The sequence below is a fragment of the Saccoglossus kowalevskii genome, chromosome 5 (assembly GCF_978046115.1).
Source record: "Saccoglossus kowalevskii chromosome 5, keSacKowa6.1, whole genome shotgun sequence".
Lineage (NCBI taxonomy): Eukaryota > Metazoa > Hemichordata > Enteropneusta > Harrimaniidae > Saccoglossus > Saccoglossus kowalevskii.
The window spans coordinates 33,372,345-33,393,706 of NC_140645.1; the positions used below are offsets into that span (position 1 = coordinate 33,372,345).

At 37.4% G+C, this 21,362-nt stretch overlaps 1 protein-coding gene across 1 annotated transcript; it reads left to right on the plus strand.

Moving 5' to 3' along the window:
- Positions 1–7,393: 7,393 nt before the first annotated feature.
- LOC146746078 (uncharacterized) lies at positions 7,394–9,013 on the plus strand. Its single transcript, XM_085498945.1, has one exon. The coding sequence runs from the start codon at positions 7,394–7,396 to the stop codon at positions 9,011–9,013; it is 1,620 nt and encodes a 539-aa protein (XP_085355071.1).
- Positions 9,014–21,362: the final 12,349 nt, after the last annotated feature.

Consider the following 21,362-nt stretch of genomic DNA (forward strand, 5'->3'; position numbering starts at 1 on the left):
TGGGCCGTGCTGTTTGGACATTGACGAAAAAGGAACTCTATACGTGGCCGACCATGATAACCACTGCGTGCAAGTGTTCGACTCTCAATACAGACACGTGCATTCCATCGGTGGCGGGGGTCAATATGCAGGTCAACTGTGTTACCCGAAGGGAGTGGTCGTGGATACCCAGGGTAATGTCTACGTCACCGATGAAAAGAGTATGGTACAGAAATTCTATGGTGGTACTGGTGAACTAATACGTCGGCTCGATATCGGCAATCTAAACTGGCCGTGCGGCATCACTCTGACAGCGGACAACAGAGTCGTGGTGGCTGACAACAGTAACCATTGTATTAAAGTATTCTCGCAATAAATACGCTATACTGAAGCTCAGTTTGCACGGCTAAACTGGTTCGACCGAGAGTGTGCCCAGCACGGGATAAAACGAAGGAATGTTTTCTAGACACCATGCTGCAATATGCGATATGCCCCTTTATGGTCAAGACAAAGATAGTCTGAACAGGAATGTACAACTTTTAGAAGATATGTTTGTTCAACTTTTAGAAGATATGCTAACTAATTCTATATTGCGCCCAATTAAGAAGCAATTCTGTATTACATACATCGGAAGAAAGAGAAAAAAAACAACGAGAAACTATACCTTCGACGGAAATGGCCGCCGAGGTCTCGTTGAAAGCGAGATTCACGTGACTTATCGCGTCCTTATGTATGACCGACATTTATTTGTATTATTCTGTTTAAGATTTAAAATTCAGACACAATTTTTATGGGGATTTGATCAATTTCCAAACAACAATGGGTGTGAACCTATAAGACTGAATTTCTAGCTGACGGAGTACCCAGAAATACACAGCGAAATCATCTTCTTTATGTCGCAATTGCCATCTACTATTTTTAAAATGGCACTAACATCTATCAAAGTATTCTTTTAATGTCTAGTCAAAAGTTCTGTATAACAAGCAGTGTGAAGACCATGATTCTCATATTTGTTTGCAGCCCCATAAAACTCATGCAGCTATGTAAATGAAGTACTAATAACAAAAATCACCAAGTATACTCGGTCCGTTTTTGCGTGTGTTCCACCGAAACAGTTAAAGTTAAAGCGTAAATTTCATTCAAAACAGGATTTCTACACATGTCCAGATCTAATTTTTTCACAATTTCTTCCACACTAAGAACACGCCGACTTGAAACAAAATTGTAGCTAATCCTTACCTATAGGGTATCTATCCATAGGGTGGAATAAAACAACTGTACTACTGTATACAAATTGTTGTTTTTTTCGCCTGGTTCTGAGCTACACTTATTCACGATGATGTTGCTAATGTATTAGTTTTTCTGTAACTTCCCCTGTACATTTTTGCAAACTCCACATGATGATTAACCCGCTAGTTTTACGGAAGAGCACATATTGGATCGAATGGACGGGTGTTTTTACATTTCTTCTGCAGGTTGATTAACGGGCAGTAGTCGTCGCTCCACGCATGCACGATATATATGGGTCTCATACAAACAAAGATGGCGACTTTGATTGTTGCACAGATCAACGAGACGTTACCAAGCTTTAATTAGGTATTTTTATCGAAAGTATCGAAGGAGTCAACGGCGTTAATTAGTGAAAGTCACGCCCAGACCAAACATAATATTTGTGATTTGCATTAGAAGAAAGTATAGGATTGTGGGAAAACAAATGTCGCACATGCGCAGCGCGAAGACCACCGCCCTTTAAGATGTCAAATCGTTACCCAACGTGTACGATAAGAATAGTGTAAGTTGTAAATGACGTCACTGAGCAATACGTAATGTAATTAAGTATTCATGGAGACGTCATATTCGGATAAACCAATATTTAAATAAAACTAAAATAACGACAGTATTTACAACTGTTGTGGGTTTGAAATAACACAGCAACGGTATTATTCATGAAACAAACTTACTTGCTATTCACAAAAAATCACAGAAAAGTTGTAATTACATATTTTCGTTAATATCCATGCACGGTATTATGGCAACGATATAATTTATACTGATTCGAATGGCATATCAAAGTTTTTATAAACTTAAAATTTGTCGTTTTTTACACATTTTTTTACCATGGCCCTTTAAATTCAAACTATTACATTACACATTTCATAGCTGAGTGTTATGCAAATATATCATGATAAAAAATACAGTGCGATGATGTTTACAAGATTGTACCTGATTGGCTAGCCAACCCCGACATCTAACAATCAGACCAATCAAAAATTAGCACTTTTTTTAGACATTTTTTTCGGCGTTTTTAATTCTGCCTTGTATATAAACTGTGATAATAACGTATTTTGTCTCTAAATAAGGACATGTCGAATGACGTCATATACGGGCTACTTACGACGGAAATTGTGTATTAATTCGTTTGCATAAGCTGTACTAGTGTTATTTAGTCGAGAATCAAGAACCCAGTTATTGATTTTTTCGTTGACATTTTCCTAAGTGTGACTTTTTGACCTTACATTGTCCCTCGCAGACGACATAATGAGCGCTTCCAGTGGGTGCGAACTGTACATGCGTCAGTGAGTTTTATTGGTTTCAATTCACCTATTTTGATATTTGCACAGTGGGTTTAAGTAGCAGCCGTTTTATTTTATTTTATTTAGGAATTCATCAACTGGTAGCCCATAAATAAAACGACACCGCAGGATTATTAAAACGCTGGCTGCCTGCACGTATGTTGTGTTGTATTTATGGCAGAGCAGTCGAATTAAAAAGTTGTCTCCCCATTTTGTGTGATCTGTAGAAAATCACCCGCTGACTCCATGTATGCGTTATCAACTTCGAGGAAAAATATTGTTTTGTAAATTTCCTAAAAAATCTTTTCACTCTTTTATTGCTTTAAAAAAATAAAAAATAAAATTAAAAAAATAAAATATCTAAAAGGATCGTAAAATCTTATTTAGGAAGTACTTCCTAAAATAATGTAACAATTCTTCAGTGCAGGCTAGCGTCAACCGGAATGTGTTGCCATGCCAACTGATTACGTCACAATAATCAGTGAAAGGAGTTCTGCGTATGATACAAAGTTGGAGTGCAAACTTCAGGTAGCCCATACATACCATTATTGAAAAATAATCATTAAAAAAGACTTGACAATATTTATATTAAAATCTGTAACTGCAAACTGTAAATAATATCAGTCTCAAAATATTGTGTAAATCAACAAATTTTTAGGAAAAGTGGTCAAATAAAAAAATAATTGATAACAATTTCCATTGAATACAACGATAATGCGTTCAGATATCAGAAGGGTTATCGGTATCTTGTCAGTAGGTACTTCGAGTCGTAGCTAGAAAACACAATCGCAGGTAAGTAAAAAGTCCAACATTAAAGCACGTGACACAGCCTTAGTAAATACTAGTAATGCATTCTGTAAGGTCGTCTTTGATTGAACTTTGATGTTAGGTGTCCCGCTGAATTTGGTGATTTATGTACTCAAAAACTCACGGATCAATTGTACGATAAGTTTTAATTTATATACTACCCAGTCGCACTGACCCATGGGAAATATGTGTATAGTCTAGGTGAATGGTAGTCATACACTATAGGTAGGTGAATTCACGCGTGGACAGACATGTACGACATCAGAGATTGGAGTTCGTAGCGAGTCTAAGATTACATGATCTCCTCAGCGTAGCACTCTCTTCGAAATAGGGCAAAAGTAGAAAACAAAATAAATCTGGATTTCACAATAAAGTGGGAGAGCAGACACGCCCGGAAATAGATGTATGCTACGTATACGTTTAATTTGTGGTGGTCTGGTTGGTATTTATAAATGGTCTTACATTCACTTTTCCGCGCACTCCTTTCCGACTCAGCGACTGTCGAATGTACACACACGCATGAAAACTTTTCATAAAATATGGAGAACGAATTGAAGTTGACAAAATATAATTTATGCCCTTTTGGTGTCCGTACGTACCTTTGTAAAACAAAATTTTGTTGAGCAAAATGGACATAGTTTCTTATTGTTTGCAGTATTGATCATTTTGAGGAACAACTATGAATGTAAATATGTTGTAAATATGTTGGCAACAGGCTTTTTTTAGCGCCCTCTATGTACATAAAGCCTCAGAGTAGGATATTTGGCGGAAAAATTGTGACGTCAGTGTCTGGAGGACATGGCTAACAGGAATTGAACAGTGAGATCACTAATAGTTCAAATCCAATACGATAATGATTCCCACGGAAATCGGGACCGAAATTCCCCAAAGACTTGAAGAAGCACACAAAGCAAATAGTGAATCTAGCTAGTGGTACAACAACGCGCATCTTCATAATCATTTCCAGATTCGTTCATACGTATATACGCCAAATGTTATTGTATATCGACGCAGAGATCTCCATCGACGGGTAATTCGCCGATTGTAACAGAATAACAGAAGTCACACTGTAAATCGATGCCAGTGTTTCAATCGTGCAGACACAGTTTTTGGTCGCCAATGTGATATGTTGTAACGACGAGGCTTCAATAATACCGCCATATCGATTTTATGCTCTTATCAAACATTTTACAGTACATAATCTGAATTGCATACTTTAATCTTCAGGCACGCGATAACTACATCGTTAACTTTGATCGGCTATTTTACAATCTTTTGTAAAAAAAGTCATGTCATGAACCTAAGTATCCCCTGGGGGGGGAGTTGATACATAGCTGGGTAGGGAGGTGTTCATACCCGGAGAGTGGCACATTCTATACCCATATTTATACCAAAGTACCATTTCTGTCATCACTGTTTATTCCAAATAAAACAGTTACCGTATTTGCTCTATTAGAAGAACATCTCCAATAGAAGCACATGTAAGCCAACAGTTGCATTGTATATTGATTTATTCAAGTTAAAATGTGTATTTTGACAATAGAAACACCTCTGTCACTTACATGAGAGCATATTATTAACACAATGTTTAGGTTATATTACCGATATTTATACCTATCTTGACCAGAAATAAGACCGACACTTATACCTAAAATCAAAAAAACGAGAGTGACCCATTTCAGGGGTACTTCCCCATTAGGCAAGTTCTATGTATTGCCCACCCTGTAAGTATCACGTCTTCTACACCAACCCTTCTAGTTACTCAGCACACTGCTTGGGACAGTATGTCACCATCCATTACAGTGATGGAAAAATAGAGACTGGAGATTACAGAAACATCACAATAAACTGCTCAATTCTGATAATAAAAAAAACGATATTCGGAGTGAAGCTTATTGCCGTATTACATCCACTGAACTGCACAGCGACGCTCTTACACCGCGACGATTATTATGGGGTAGTATGAATCAAAATTAAAACCACTCCCCACTCCCTGGGGAGTATGCAGCTCAGCTCCCACCGCACGGTTAATTAGAGTCTAATAGAAACGCGACAATCGTCGCTCTACCAGGTATATTCAGTTCTGCATTTTAATTGTTAAAATCAATCGGTGTCGTGGTACAGACATACAAATAACATATCGATCATGACTGCCATGTTTTTTTTGCGGCAGTGTTTCTGTTTGTACCACCAATGTACTCACATCATACATGTTTACATAGATTCCAACTCGAATGTGACGCGTTTTTTAAATAAATGCTTAAGACAGGAGCATTTTAAGCATTTTCTGTTTGTAGCTTGTTCTGGTCACTTTCAATATATATTAACAAAAATTAAATAAAACTTAAAAAAACTAAAACTAATGGCGCTGTTTGATAGTTGTGGTCGAGGTAGCAGACGTGCTAAAAACAAATTGACAACAAGGTTTTTTAACTGTTTGGTCAGCAGTCAAAGAATGTGCAGGACGATTTTTTTCCATATATTTCGAAAAAATATATTTTTAGGCCCACCGGGTGTGGTTTTGCAAAATTGGGCGTTGTTATATATGTAACTCGATGTTTCAAAACTAGAAGATAAGCTAGCTACACAGACTTGCTCGGGACTGTGTGACGGTGGTTGAGGAAATAATACTTTAAATTAAATATATGTTTAATATAAAACAAGATAAAAAGATGATTTGTTCGAAAATAGGTCACTCGCAAAATAATATAATAATATAAATACGAAAATGTTCATGTATATCACAATGTTTCTCCCGGTGGTTTAAATTTTACAGTACTGGTACAGTATTTTTCATTACCGATGTTGTCCCATAATATTTTGCACATATTTTGCGCATGTGTGAACAGTGAACACGGCCAATTTCGTGCTCTTGAGATTTTCACGGGAAAACTACCTCAAATTCGTTATACTATATCATTATTCACTAAAGAATGAAGTGCGACGACTGTAATATAAAACGGGGAGTGCATTTGTGCCAAGGAGATTTGCAATTGTGTGAAAAATGCAAAAAGAAACGTTTCCAGCACGATGGTCACTCGGCTATGACAGGCACGGTGGTGAATACCACTGCAACAGATGATGGTAACGACAGTGAAGCCAATATACTAACAATTCTACAGGAAATACATGGAATTAATGAAAAGTTGGAGAAAATGGGTACCTTGGAGGCAAAACTTGAAAAGGTAGAAACATCTATGCAATTTATTAACGCTTTGTTTGAAGAAAACAGAAAGAAATTAGAGGAGGTGCAGGCTGCTAACCAATTACTTGTGGAAGAGAACAGAGTCCTGAAATACAGAGTCTCGGATTTAGAATGTAATCATAACGAATTAGATCAGTATATAAGAAGAGAAAACCTTGTCATTAGTGGTGTGCCACAAACAGATAGTGGAAATACAGATGCAATAGCTCTGAAAATCGCTCAGATCGTGGACAAAAACATCACCATGTCGGACATAGATGTCTCGCATCGTATCGGAAAACGAAAGCCGTCGGTTGGTCAGCGTTACAATTCCCCCTCTCAAATTATTGTCAGGTTCACAAGTAGAAGAGCTCGCGATGCTGTGTACAAGGCCCGCAAAAACCTGTCAACCGTTAAAACATCGAGTCTCGGTTACGAAGTTACAAATGATATATATATAAATGAGAACTTAACGCCTATTGGAAAAGCTTTATTTACTAAGGTAAACATCAAAAGGAAACAGTGTGGCTGGAAATTTCTATGGACACATTATGGCAAAATTTTAACAAAGAAAGACGAGAATTCACCAGTTGTCTACATTCCAAGCGAAGACAGTCTTTGCAAAATATGTTAATGTGACTGTTTGCAGCGTGAAAAGCTGAATTATTCATGGATCCTGACGTAACAGACTCATTGCTATCCAGTCAATTACAACTGTGAATCGTATTCAATCGAGCAATTTAACAACAGTGAGTCATTGTCAGTAAATTCCTTTTCTGCCTTACATTTGAATGTTAGATCCATTAGTGCACATTTTGACGACCTTTCAACTCTTTTACACCTTCTGAAAATGAAATTTTCAGTCATTGGTCCCAGTGAGACGTGGTTGCACAGTAATTCTGACACCTCAATTTATAATCTGCCATCTTACAATTTTATTTCAAATTGCCGCACATCTACTTCAGAAGGTGGTGTTGGTCTCTATATACACGAATCATTGCCTTATACTGTTATTGACTTGGTTATTCTAAGTCATTGTGAGTGTTTATTTTTTGAAACTACATTGGACAACAAACAAGTTATAATAGGTGTAATTTACCGTAAGCCCAATACCTCTGTGCAAGATTTCCTTGATAGTTTTGAGCATTGTCTTGAAACTTTTTGTGCCAATAAAAAATGTATTTTTCTTGGCGATGTCAACATTAATGTTCCAAGCAGCAATGATGCGCATGCTGCCTATGACACAGTTCTTAATGCCAATAATTTTCAACAAATTATACACTCTCCAACTAGAGTAACCGAATCAACATCTGCAACAATAGATCACTGTCTTATGAATTTTTTTGATTATTTTATTGAAGCCGGTACCCTAGAGGCGGATCTTAGTGATCATTTTCCAATTTTTGCTGTTTCTAAAAAGTTACGTCATATATTTAACACAAATCCAACAAATAGTTACAAACATGACTTTTCTTTGTTTACTCCTGAATCATTCAAAGCGGATGTTGCAAAAACGTCATGGATGGCAATTTATGAAATATCAGATCCAAATTTGGCCTACGACGCCTTTTACAAACTGTTTAACAATGTTGTCGCTAAACATGTCCCAAAGATTAAAACTCGTTTTTCGCCCAAATCACTCAAAAAGCCCTGGATTACTAAGGGACTGCTTATCTCTATTAAAAATAAACACAAACTATTTTCTAAAACAAAACGACATTCTGTCAGTTCAACAGTACATATTCAGTATAAAAAGTACTGTAATTTTATCTGTAAACTGTTGAAAGCTGCCAAAAAGTCGTATTTTCGTGACAGATTTTGCACCTCCGCTGGCAATAATAATAAAACATGGCAGGCCATTAATGAAATAATGAATGGAAACATGTGCAAAGCTGGAACCCCTCAAAAATTAAAATCAACCACCAAACCAGATGAATTTGTTACAAACAGTAAGGATATTGCACATTTGGTCAATTCTTACTTTGTTAACATTGGCCCAAAGCTTGCTTCGGAGATTACCTGTAACACCAATTTTAATGACTACCTTGGCAACAGACAATCAGAGTCATTTTTCTTTCGCCCTGTCTGTGCACACGATATCTTAAATGAAATTGACAAATTTGACATTCTTAAATCCGCTGGTTATGACGGTATTCACCCAAAACTTGTGAAAGTGGCTGCTGAATATATTGCCGAACCAATCGCCTATATTATAAATTGTTCCTTGTCGAAAGGCGTATTCCCTGACAAACTGAAAAAAGCACGGGTGACTCCCATTTTCAAGAAAGGGTGTGCTTATGAAGTAGGAAACTACAGGCCGATCTCCGTTTTACCTGTCTTCAGCAAACTATTCGAATCATTCGCCAATAAACAGTTGTGTGCTTTTATGGACAAATTTAAAATTCTTTCAGAAAATCAGTACGGGTTCCGAAAGCAATATAGCACTAAACTCGCCTTCAAAAAGAATTGATGAAGGTTTTGTCACACTTGGTGCTTTTATAGATTTGAGAAAAGCTTTCGATACCATTGATCATAGTATTTTGCTAGCTAAACTACAACAATATGGGATTGGAGGGTCAACTTTGAACTGGTTTAAAACTTTTTTTGGACGGTCAGCAACAATATTTCAGTACTAAAAACAATGATTCTGACTGTGAAACTATTTCCACAGGGGTACCACAAGGGTCAATCGTAGGCCCTCTTCTTTTTTTAGTTTATATTAATGACATTTCTCGATCATCCCCCCTTTTTCATTCAGACTATTTGCTGATGACACCAGTCTATTTTATTCCGTAAAAGACCGTTCTGTAAACCTTCACACACTCAATATTGAATTAAATAAAGTTGCTACCTGGTGTAAATCAAATAAATTAACTATAAACATTGACAAAACAAATTTCATGATTTTTCAGACAGCTCAAAGAAAAACAACTATTGAGGGCGTATTGTCATTTGATGATTTGTCATTAAGAATGGTGTCGTCAGCTATTTATTTAGGTGTCACGCTTGACTCAACACTTTGTTGGAGACCCCATATCGATAACATTGTTAAAAAAATCAGTAAAACAATTGGGATAATCTCATACTTGAGGCATTATTTACCAAAATCCGTTATGATATTACTTTACAACTCGTTGATTCTCCCACACATTGCTTATTGTATAGAAATATGGGGACACACTTTTAGCACATATATTGATCCAATTTTTAAATTACAAAAAAAGTTTGTCAGATTAATTTCTTTCTCTCATTTTCGAGTAAGTACCACACCACTTTTCCTGCAACTTGGCATTCTTGATGTGTATAAATTATGTAAGTACAATACATGTTTATTTGCATACGATTTGAAAAATGGCCGCCATGTACACTCTCTGGATCATTACGCCTTATCAATATCACATCCATACCATACACGATCAGTAACCTCTGAGAAACTTGCCACACCACAAATTAATTTAAGTTCAACTAAGAAAAGTCTGACATTTTCTCTTGTAAAACATTGGAATGAGCTCCCAACTTCGTTAAAAACATTAACTTTACGAAACTCGTTCAAAACGGCATTAAAACAATATCTTTTAACGAATGTATAAATACTTGCATTATTGCAGTATATGTATTAGTATTGTCTATTTTTGTTTTCTTCATTATTATTGATTATGAGAGTTTGTAGTCTCTTTACTTACTTAATTATGTATGTATTTATTTATTTATTTTTAACTTAACAATATAATTTTTTTGTGTATCACTATTCACAACAACTTATATTTTAACAGTTGAGTATGGTTTTGGGGCCAGGGACTAGATTAGTTCTGCTAGAACTACCTCTCTGGTCCCCACCAGGAATAATATATATATTTAATATTCATTCAGATAAAGTTCCCTGTACAATTGTCTCTTTTTTCTGGTGGAATAAATCTATTCTATTCTATTCTATTCTATTCTATTCTATTCTATTCTATTCTATTCTATTCTATTCTATTCTATTCTATTCTGTTCTGTTCTGTTCTGTTCTGTTCTGTTCTGTTCTATTCTATTCTATTCTATTCTATTCTATTCTATTCTATTCTATTCTATTCTATTCTATTCTATTCTATTCTATTCTATTCTATTCTATTCTATTCTATTCTCTATGGTAATCCTGTCACAAATAGTTTTGTGCAGAAAGGCAACAATAGAGACTATTGGAAGACGTCATGATCGTCAAAATGAAGACATGGACGATTATACGGAAAGCACTGTGCAGTAAACACGTAAATACAATGTCAATATAAATACAAAGAAAAAGTCTAATGTTTTACTTCTTCACTCATGGTCATGTTCATAAATCATCCAGGAATGATGGGCACGGCGATAAACTGGTTGAATGGTACATCTAAGAAAGCTCACGGACATTGACGGATGACACTGCCCGTAACCAATACGAAACATTGTGATAGAAATGCCTTCAAGTTGATAATCCATTATTGTCACTCATGTAAAGAGACAATAAACATATACTCGTGTCGATGACGTCAGTGTAAACGTCGGGCCATGGCAACAGTATATGAAGAATGTAACCGTTGTCAACAAAGAAAATCCACGAGGGTAAGAACATTGAAGTGATTCAAAGTTGAATTAGTTAACAACTGAAAAATAACGTCCCACTAAAAGCCGTGGGCTGCACATTATGGGAACGCCGAGTTGTGTGTGTATAATATTCGATGTTCCCCTTATGAATAAATGAACGGATCATTTAGACATCAAACTCACCATGATTTTTTTCTCGTAAAGAAATCATTTTACATAATTAAACAATCTGCGAATTAATTACTGGTACGTACAAGTAAATAAGATTGAGTTGGCGTGCAGCGAAAAAAAGTTTACAATAAACATGGGGTATTACGTGGCCCGAATCAGTTTCATATGAACCTTAATAAAAATCATGATTCAACTGAAATCACGTGGTAAACAATTTTCACGCCACTTACTAAAGTTGTGTAAAGTAGTTCTTTGTTATCACTGGTAACACACGTGATGCGTCAATGTAGATGTTCATTCGTATGAACAGCGCCTTATATCGAGGGAGCGTCAAAATGTTAAAGGTCGAGGTTCTACTAAACATCTGACCTCCAAGACAGCTCGATAACTCATAGTTAAAGGGGAGAGGGTCGTCACCTGCGCATGCGCGGGAATTGAATCCCAAGCGACGATAACAATGCATGCTAAAAACGTAAAGGCTCATGGTTATAAGCTTGTTTGTAAACAACGACACCCTATGACCGCTTGCCGCATGCGCAGCTGGCGACAACCCCACTTTAATGAACGGTTACGAAGACGCTGGCGGTAGTTACCTGTTCCTTAACAAAAACTATCTAAAAAGAGTAACCGTGGGCTAGCGGACTATTATAGCAGTAGAAACGAGCCAATAGCAATAAAACTTTAGTAGTATTGGTAGTAGGAATTAGGTAAATTGTTTCTAATAAAAGTTATTAAAAATATGATGGCAATACTGAGCAAACGTACCAGAGAGAAATATTAAAGCGGGAGGGTCGTCATCTGCGCACGCGCGGGAATTGAGTCCCAAGCGATGATAACAACACACGCTAAGAACGCAGAGATTCATGGGTAGACGCTTGTTTGTAAACATGGCCACCTGACGCATGCGCAGGTGACGACTCCCCCGCTTTAACTTGCCTTTGTATTCTCCATGAATTTCGTAGCTTACTGTGATTATGGAACAAACTGTGATTACTCTCAACAGTCTGCTGGACTATGATCAAAAAAGTGTCTCGAAAAACACTTTTATATCAGTTTTTCGGTTATTTTATCACCTCGTAACGATAGAATCAGTTAATTTAGAACCACCATGAAAGCTTTCAAAAAACATTTTGAATTTTGCTATTGCTCGTGATAATTAATTTATGCAAAGCAGACAAATATTTCAATCAATCGACTCATGCACCCCCCCTGAAACTAGGTATGTCGTGATTAGCACGCTCGTCTAACAGCGCAAGGATTCGTGTTGGTGAAAGAAGAGAAACACGATTACACTAATCCATGGAAGCCTTAAAAACCCGATGTAATAGCTAAACGAATCAGAGAGTGCATGCTATGAATATTGATGTATATTTGTTTTTCTACCATCAAGTGAATATTTAAATAATTTCAATGATTTTTTCTGAATAATGCAGAATGTCCAATTTCAGATTAATTCACCACATTCCAGTCAAAACATTGGCACCCGTTTAAACAGCTGTCGATATAGGTAGATTAGCGTAAGTCGTCAAAGGGAAGCAAATCTCGCATCGCCTCGGATTAAAGTATGAAAAGCTTAAGTGTGGCTTTGAATAGTAAGGTTCGGCCGTTGTCCTCTAAGTTTAAAGCGGGAGAGTCGTCACCTGCGCATGCGTCAGATTACCATAGCGTGTCATTGTTTACAGTGCCTTTGCGTTTTTAGTGTGTTTTGTTTTCATCGCTTGGGACTAAATTCCCGCGCGTGCGCAGGTGACGACCCTCCCGCTTTAAAGGGCGGTGGTCGCCACGCCGCGTCCTGTTCAATATGGGACTCATAGCGACGTATACAACGCGTGTAAAATACATTGTTTGTTCACATGAAATTCGAACACGCGCTGCGCGACGACCACTGCCCTTTAAGATCTGAAACAAATAACATATTGCAAATTTTGATAGAATAGTCCCAACACGCAATTAATTGGCCACCGTGATCTCGTAGAGAGCGAGAGAGCATCGGTACTTGTTTTTGCTCCTCAAATAGTGTCCACTTCTCTTTCGTTACAGCGTCCTCTGTTACCACGGTTACATAGATCAGAGCAAGTTTCGCGTATCCCACTCCCCACGAGACATCGGCGGCCTTTTTTTTATCTAAGGTGTACTGATGTTTGTTAGAAAATATATTCTTGGAAGTCGGAAAACAGCAAAATACAAACACTTCATCCAACAGTAATTATCGGTAACTATATCAATACTGTATTACCATGGAAACAATATTTGCTATGTTGAACATTGTTGCTAGCCAACACTATTTTGGCATCTGTATTTGTAATTTCACAATTGTCCTAGATTGTTAGAATCAGGTGACTACGCCCACCCACGGTTACTAGAAGAAGTAACCGTGGCCCACCTAACGCTCACTGCGTCGAGAAAACAACTCGTCGCGCATTCTCACGGAAATCATAACGGTCATTGATGACTTTATTAACAAGCTAACAGAATGAATACATCAAATATCCACCAGTATTGTAAATGACAACGATGTACAATTACTTAATTTCGAGGCGGATCTATGTCACAGAACGTTCCACGTTGCTAAGTCGCGCACCACTGTACCATGCATTTCTATGAGCTCTGCGCAAACTGCTGGGGAATGCCGGTCGAAGAGCCGGTGAAAAAAGTTAAAGACGAGGAAACAGCACAAACTTAACTTTGAAGTAATCACGTACAACTAAATTGATATATGTTGCATATATATGGGTATCTTGTGACACCGTCCAGGAAACTCTCAAGAACTATCCGAAAGTACAGTTTTCGCGCTTTGTTTTTACCGTGATGGTTGCCAGGCGGTGAAAATGTCTGGATGTCCGCCCCGAGTATATCTATTTTGACAAGTCATTCTTGTACATAATAAGCCTGATGCATTATTGCAACACACACATAGTTACACCACACGTCAATAACATGCGAGGCACATTGCCCATTCAATACTATTGACATGGACTATTGAATTGGACCTCCCTAATAAAACACTCTGTACAGGACCACAGCTGTCACTCAGCATAACAGTTCTATAACAAATTGTATTGGGAGATTAATTCCATTGTTGATTTGATCGTTTTGCGTGGATTTATTATTAGAAAATTGCACGTTCTTAAAAAATGACTTATTATTTTGCGTCAATAAAAAATACTTATTATTTTGTCGTAAATTAAATAAATGATAATTTCTGAACGTTAAAAGCGTTTTTAAATCAGTGTGTTTTGGAATTGTACGTTTTGTAATATTGCACTTTAAATAAGTGAGGATGCCTTCCCGCGGAATGAAATAAGCTGACTGCCACATGAAATCGTACAGTGGTCGCGATGTCCATCAACGATGTGCCATGAATAAACAACATATTCATTTGGGGGGAAAATAAAGCTACAAATATAATCTAAATGATGTTGTCATGGTTATGTGGCCAGTACCATCTCTTCCATGTACTCATTCATCGACTGCCGTGAAAATAAAACGAATAATAATCCGTCAACCAGATGTCGCGCCTTTTTATGTAGTGGCTGATTTGTGTCATATTTTACCGCGTTCCGTTGGAATATAACGGCAGTGGTTGACCCTCCTGTATCTAGATCTTCGTTCTTCAACTCTAAATGCCTAAGACGAAGGTAAGTTGCATACAGACTAATGATGATTTTTTGATCATTTTAGCTACTCATCACATCTCACGTAAATATATCTACATAGTTAGCATACTACAACACTCTGTATAATATATATTGCCGTAGCAGCACGTAATTTTGACAATTACATTTGATTGGTCACCATCGAAAGAACGGCATTTCGTCGTATATACGTATAGAATTGAGCGTTAGTAGAATTCAATGGAATTAAGAGAAATATCTTGTGGGTGCGCTAGGACAAAGCTGTTAGTGGCCCTCGCATTTTCAAAATAGTTTTGCCTGCCGCGATTGTGGTTATTATTCGAAACTGTATTTTGTAAGATACGAGGCCCAGGTTTTAAACAACACACACAATAAGACGATGTACAATGGAAGTTTGCCAGGAGTCAAGTCCAGTGAATGTCAATGTACACAATACGCACCGACATGCAATCAACTGAACTATCCGTAGCTGTCCCGTGGTCGCTCTGCTAAGAACACAAGGAACGGCACGCTATTGACTTAACGCAATATCGACGAATTATTTCAAAGCATATACACTTTATAACATTATTTTCAAACGTACAAGAATGTGGCCGTTACCGCATATACGTCACTGAAAATGCTATTGTTTCATCGAACGGATGTCCATTTGTGTGTTGCCAAGAACAGTGCTCCAAGTTCACGACAAATAGTAATCCAATGTATTTATTAAATTAAATAAAATATGAAACAATATTATTACAAATTAAATGTTCTCATATTTTAAATTACATTCACATCATTTTAACTGTAGTGGCCCGTCTCAGAGGGCAGCTTCAATGACAGAATTGAAAACTCGGACTCGAACAAATAGACGTGTAATAATTTCCTTGCGGTAAATGTTAATTCACAAATGTTACAATACATGAACACGTGGTCAATCATTGTCTGCCTGGAGTGACAGCTGTCGTTGTACTAGGTCAGCATTACAATGACCGAGTGTTAGTGAAGTACAGAAATACATGCAAAAAATATGTTTTTTTGCTAGGAATTTCTTTCGTTTTGCAAACTGTTATTGACGTGTGACGGGATTCCTTAATATAATTGTGGTATATTTGTTCACGATATGTATAATTAGGTGTCGATTCCGTGGTACGCAAAGAGGTATCATCCCCACAACTCAGCGACAACCCTACTTGACAACAACACATCTGCGTCACGGTAGCGTCGCGAGACCTGTGCCATCACCTTTGAGTTTTGCATTCTTTTATTATCTCTTAACGAGGGATAAGAGTAGTTAGAGACTTAACTGTGTACGAAAGGTTATGTCGAGCGCCACCACGTGTCAATATTTCACAAGTATCACTTCTTTGTATTCATATTGCCCAATGAAAGTATAATTATTTTACGACATTTTGAAGTAAATTACAAGCTCGGCCCTTTGTTCTTTTAGATTCGTACCTTGGTCCGTGGGGTTTTGCGCTTCACTCCCTCTATTACCATCAGTATGTTGTGGACATCAGTGGTGGCGTGTAAGATTTTCTTTTGGATGATCAGATGTTATTTTCTTCTCTATTCGATAAGGTCACTTTTCACCCACTTGACCTACATTTTGTTGTAATGACAAATGTATTTCTGTTCGGGTCAAGATAGATTTAAATTAACTGAATTTTGGTTCATGTGGTATTTAAATCCGATTACGTCATCCTACGCGATAATTTAAATAATGCTCAAAATATGCAGATTTCACCTCTACATGACAAGTAAATGTTTGATCTGAAACACTGCTAAATATCCACTAGATGGCATTTGTGAGCGTCAAAAAAACTTACCTGGAACGATTCTACAATCTGACATACTCGGACAAGTGATCACATGCACGAGAAAGCCGGACCCTGTATTAATTAAGCGGGGTGTTTGTGATTTGTTCCTATTTTTTGTTTTTGCTCATGATTTGTTATTATTATTATTATTATTATTATTATTATTATTATTATTATTATTATTATTATTATTATTATTATTATTATTATTATTATTATTATTATTTTTTTATTTTTTTTTATTATTTTTTTTATTTATTATTATTCATTATTTCTACAACACTTTGTGTGATTGTATCATATTAGGGAATAGATAAATATGTATAATAATCGACTATCATGGCATTTTCTACCAATCGTAGAATCAACATGAATGGCGACGCTCAATTTAAGTCATTCATGGCGAGCACCCTCACCGGTCTAGGGATGACGATGGAAAAGCTGGACAAAGAGCAGAAGATTATCAAGGACCGTCTTGCAGCTATTGAGCTAAAACAAAAAGACCTAAAGCGATCTTTACAATCTTGCGAAGAAATGGCGGAATTAGAAAATAATCACGAACATGCCCATAAATGGATCGTCAATTTAGAAATCAGAGTGAAGCAACTGGAGGCTCAGATTCGTGCGAGTCAGGAGAGGGCGCTGCTTTTACGAAACAGTTATTCCAACGGCTATAGGCTGAGATTCAGTCGCATTCACTTGCAACCTGGTCTCAATTGTGTTAATGTGATATCGGACCAGCTTCGGGAAAGACTTGGTTTTCCGAATCCCAGTGATATGATTGAAAGCACCATAAGGGTGGAGCCTGATATCTGCCATCGGGTGGCGTCCGCTAAGAATCCGGCTCTCATTGTTGTCAAGTTCATCGGTCGATCTGATCGTCTTGTCGTGTTGAGGAAGAAGAAAATCGCCGTGAAACAGGAAAGCACATTCGCAATGGAGGAGTTCTGCCAGGAAGAGAACAAACGGAAGCGAGAATTGCGACAGGCTATCGAAGAGGCGTACATACACGGAAAACGGCCGTGCTTCACAAACGGTAAATTGTATATAAACGGCGAATTATATAACTAAACAACCCACCACTGACCGTGAAAACACTGAAGTAGTGCCAAGTTGTATGCATTTAAACAACTTGAAAACAACTTAATATTCATTTTTAGGAAGGTTGAATCTTCCGCATGACCACATCTCACAGACCCTGAAGCCTCGTCAATTTATTTGTTTATGTTACAGAGGAACACAACGAAAAAAGAATACTATATTTCCGGACATGAACGAGAAAGCCCAATTGCCGATGTAATTGAATCCACCCTCTACAGTACCTATAAAACATTCTCAATTAGGCGTCATGAAACGATGGCGCAATACACGAGACAGTGATTATATATTTGGGATACTTGACAACAGCTGTTAACATTCTACTTCAGTATTCGAGACATTCCCGTTGCTTTGTGGGAGCCTGCAACGTTCTAAGACAATACAGTAATAACAATGGGGGCTTGTCACTGAGCACAATGCAGGATTGAATATATAAACGAGGTTATGCAAATTTATAATTATGCCGGTATTTCCAAAAAAAGAAACAGTTTAAAATCAATGTTAATATATTCGTTGGGTACGCATAGCACTGTTCAGTCACATAAAAAGTTATTATAGAAGCTACGAAATTCTCTTATTTATTATATATATCATTAAGATGTGTTGTACTATTTTGTGGTATACTGGCTACGACAAGGGTTCATTAATAAGGGCACGGTGCTTCCATAACCAAACAACAAGGGTTCATTAATAAGGGCACGGTGCTTCCATAACCAAACAACAAGGGTTCAATAATAAGGGCATGGTGCTTCCATAACCAAACAACAAGGGTTCATTAATAAGGGCTCGGTGCTTCCATAACCAAACAACAAGGGTTCAATAATAAGGGCATGGTGCTTCCATAACCAAACAACAAGGGTTCATTAATAAGGGCATGGTGTTTCCATAACCAAACAACAAGGGTTCATTAATAAGGGCATGGTGCTTCCATAACCAAACAACAAGGGTTCATTAATAAGGGCATGGTGCTTCCATAACCAAACAACAAGGGTTCATTAATAAGGGCATGGTGCTTCCATAACCAAACAACAAGGGTTCATTAATAAGGGCATGGTGCATCCATAACCAAACAACCAGGGTTCATTAATAAGGGCATGGTGTTTCCATAACCAAACAATAAGGGTTCATTAATAAGGGCATGGTGTTTCCATAACCAAACAACAAGGGTTCATTAATAAGGGCATGGTGCTTCCATAACCAAACAACAAGGGTTCATTAATAAGGGCATGGTGCTTCCATAACTAAACAACAAGGGTTCATTAATAAGGGCATGGTGCTTCCATAACCAAACAACAAGGGTTCATTAATAAGGGCATGGTGCTTCCATAACCAAACAACAAGGGTTCATAATTAAGGGCATGGTGCTTCCATAACCAAACAACAAGGGTTCGGTAAATAAAGGCATAGTGCTTCCATAACCAAGCATTATCGAATGCCTCACTGTCAAAACAGACAAGGCTTTTGTTTCCGAGCGTCCGTTCTTACACCTTTGCTATGTTTTTGATATCCATTTCTCGTGGTTCCAATTCAAATACGCTCATTTATATGCAAAATATTCTCGGATTTGTTTTATTGTATGTTTTTTATTAGTATATTCGTTTATTTGATCGCAGTGGCATGTTAAATGGAGGACACCCTTTACTAATCCGCTCTTGTTTGAATTATAAACAATTATTATTTTGATCAGATATTATATTCTTTTTAGAATAATATGTTACGTTACAATATGTAAGCAAATAAAATAATGGACGTACACACGTGTTTGCTCATACACTCGATTTCGATTTTTGTATTCACTTTTTAAAAAAAATATAACCCTATACCAAATCTAAAACATTCAATATACATTTCCACTTGTTCGACAAGCATTTAAGATAATTATTAAAACATACTTCTATTGATAAACTATTGTTTGTTTATTAATGTTAGTCATTTTACGCCCTCTATCGACGAAGTAATATTAATAGTGGAAGCAATGATGTTCAGTGACGACAATACTTCCTTGATACCATCATTGTGAGACATGAGTGAGCTAACACCTTTAGTCCTTCATTTTGAGACTTGAGTGAGCTAAGCCCTTTAGTCCTTCATTGTGAGACATTAGTGAGCTAACACCTTTAATCCTTCATTGTGAGACACGAGTGAGCTAGCACTTTTAGTCCTTCATTGTGAGACATGAGTGAGCTAACATATTTAGTCCTTCATTGTGAGACATGAGTGAGTTAGCATCTTTAGTCCTCCATTGTGAGACATTAGTGAGCTAACACATTTAGTCCTTCATTGTGAGACATGAGTGAGTTAGCATCTTTAGTCCTTCATTGTGAGACATGAGTGAGTTAGCATCTTTAGTCCTCCATTGTGAGACATTAGTGAGCTAACACCTTTAGTCCTTCATTATGAGACATGAGTGAGCTAACACATTTAGTCCTTCATTGTGAGACATGAGTAAGCTAGCACTTTTAGTCCTCCATTGTGAGACATGAGTGAGCTAAGACCTTTAGTCCTTCATTGTGAGACATGAGTGAGCTAACACCTTTAATCCTTCATTGTGAGACACGAGTGAGCTAGCACTTTTAGTCCTCCATTGTGAGACATGAGTGAGCTAACACCTTTAGTCCTTCATTGTGAGACATGAGTGAGCTAACACCTTTAATCCTTCATTGTGAGACACGAGCGAGCTGGCACTTTAGTCCTCCATTGTGAGACATGAGTGAGCTAACACCTTTAGTCCTTCATTGTAAGACATGAGTGAGCTAACACATTTAGTCCTTCATTATGCGACATTAGTGAGCTAGCATCTTTAGTCCTCCATTGCGAGACATTAGTGAGCTAACACGTTTAGTCCTTCATTATGAGACATTAGTGAGCTAACACATTTAGTCCTTCATTGTGAGACATGAGTGAGTTAGCATCTTTAGTCCTTCATTGTGAGACATGAGTGAGCTAACACCTTTAATCCTTCATTGTGAGACACGAGTGAGCTAGCACTTTTAGTCCTTCATTGTGAGACATGAGTGAGCTAACACCTTTAATCCTTCATTGTGAGACACGAGTGAGCTAGCACTTTCAGTCCTTCATTGTGAGACACGAATGAGCTAACATATTTAGTCCTTCATTGTGAGACATTAGTGAGCTAACACATTTAGTCCTCCATTGTGAGACATGAATGAGCTAACACCTTTAGTCCTTCATTATGAGACATGAGTGAGCTAACACCTTTAGTCCTTCATTGTGAGACATGAGTGAGCTAACACCTTTAATCCTTCATTGTTAGACACGAGCGAGCTAACACTTTTAGTCCTCCATTGTGAGACATGAGTGAGCTAGCATCTTCAGTCCTTCATTGTGAGACATGAGTGAGCTAGCATCTTCAGTCCTTCATTGTGAGACATGAGTGAGCTAACACCTTTAATCCTTCATTATGAGACATTAGTGAGCTAGCATCTTCAATCCTTCATTATGAGACATGAGTGAGCTAACACCTTAGTCCTTCATTGTGAGACATGAGTGAGCTAGCATCTTCAGTCCTTCATTGTGAAACATGAGT

Bases quoted from the DNA above. Each gene is read 5' to 3' on its own strand.
- LOC146746078 (XM_085498945.1), top strand. From the start codon at position 7,394: ATGAAATTTTCAGTCATTGGTCCCAGTGAGACGTGGTTGCACAGTAAT.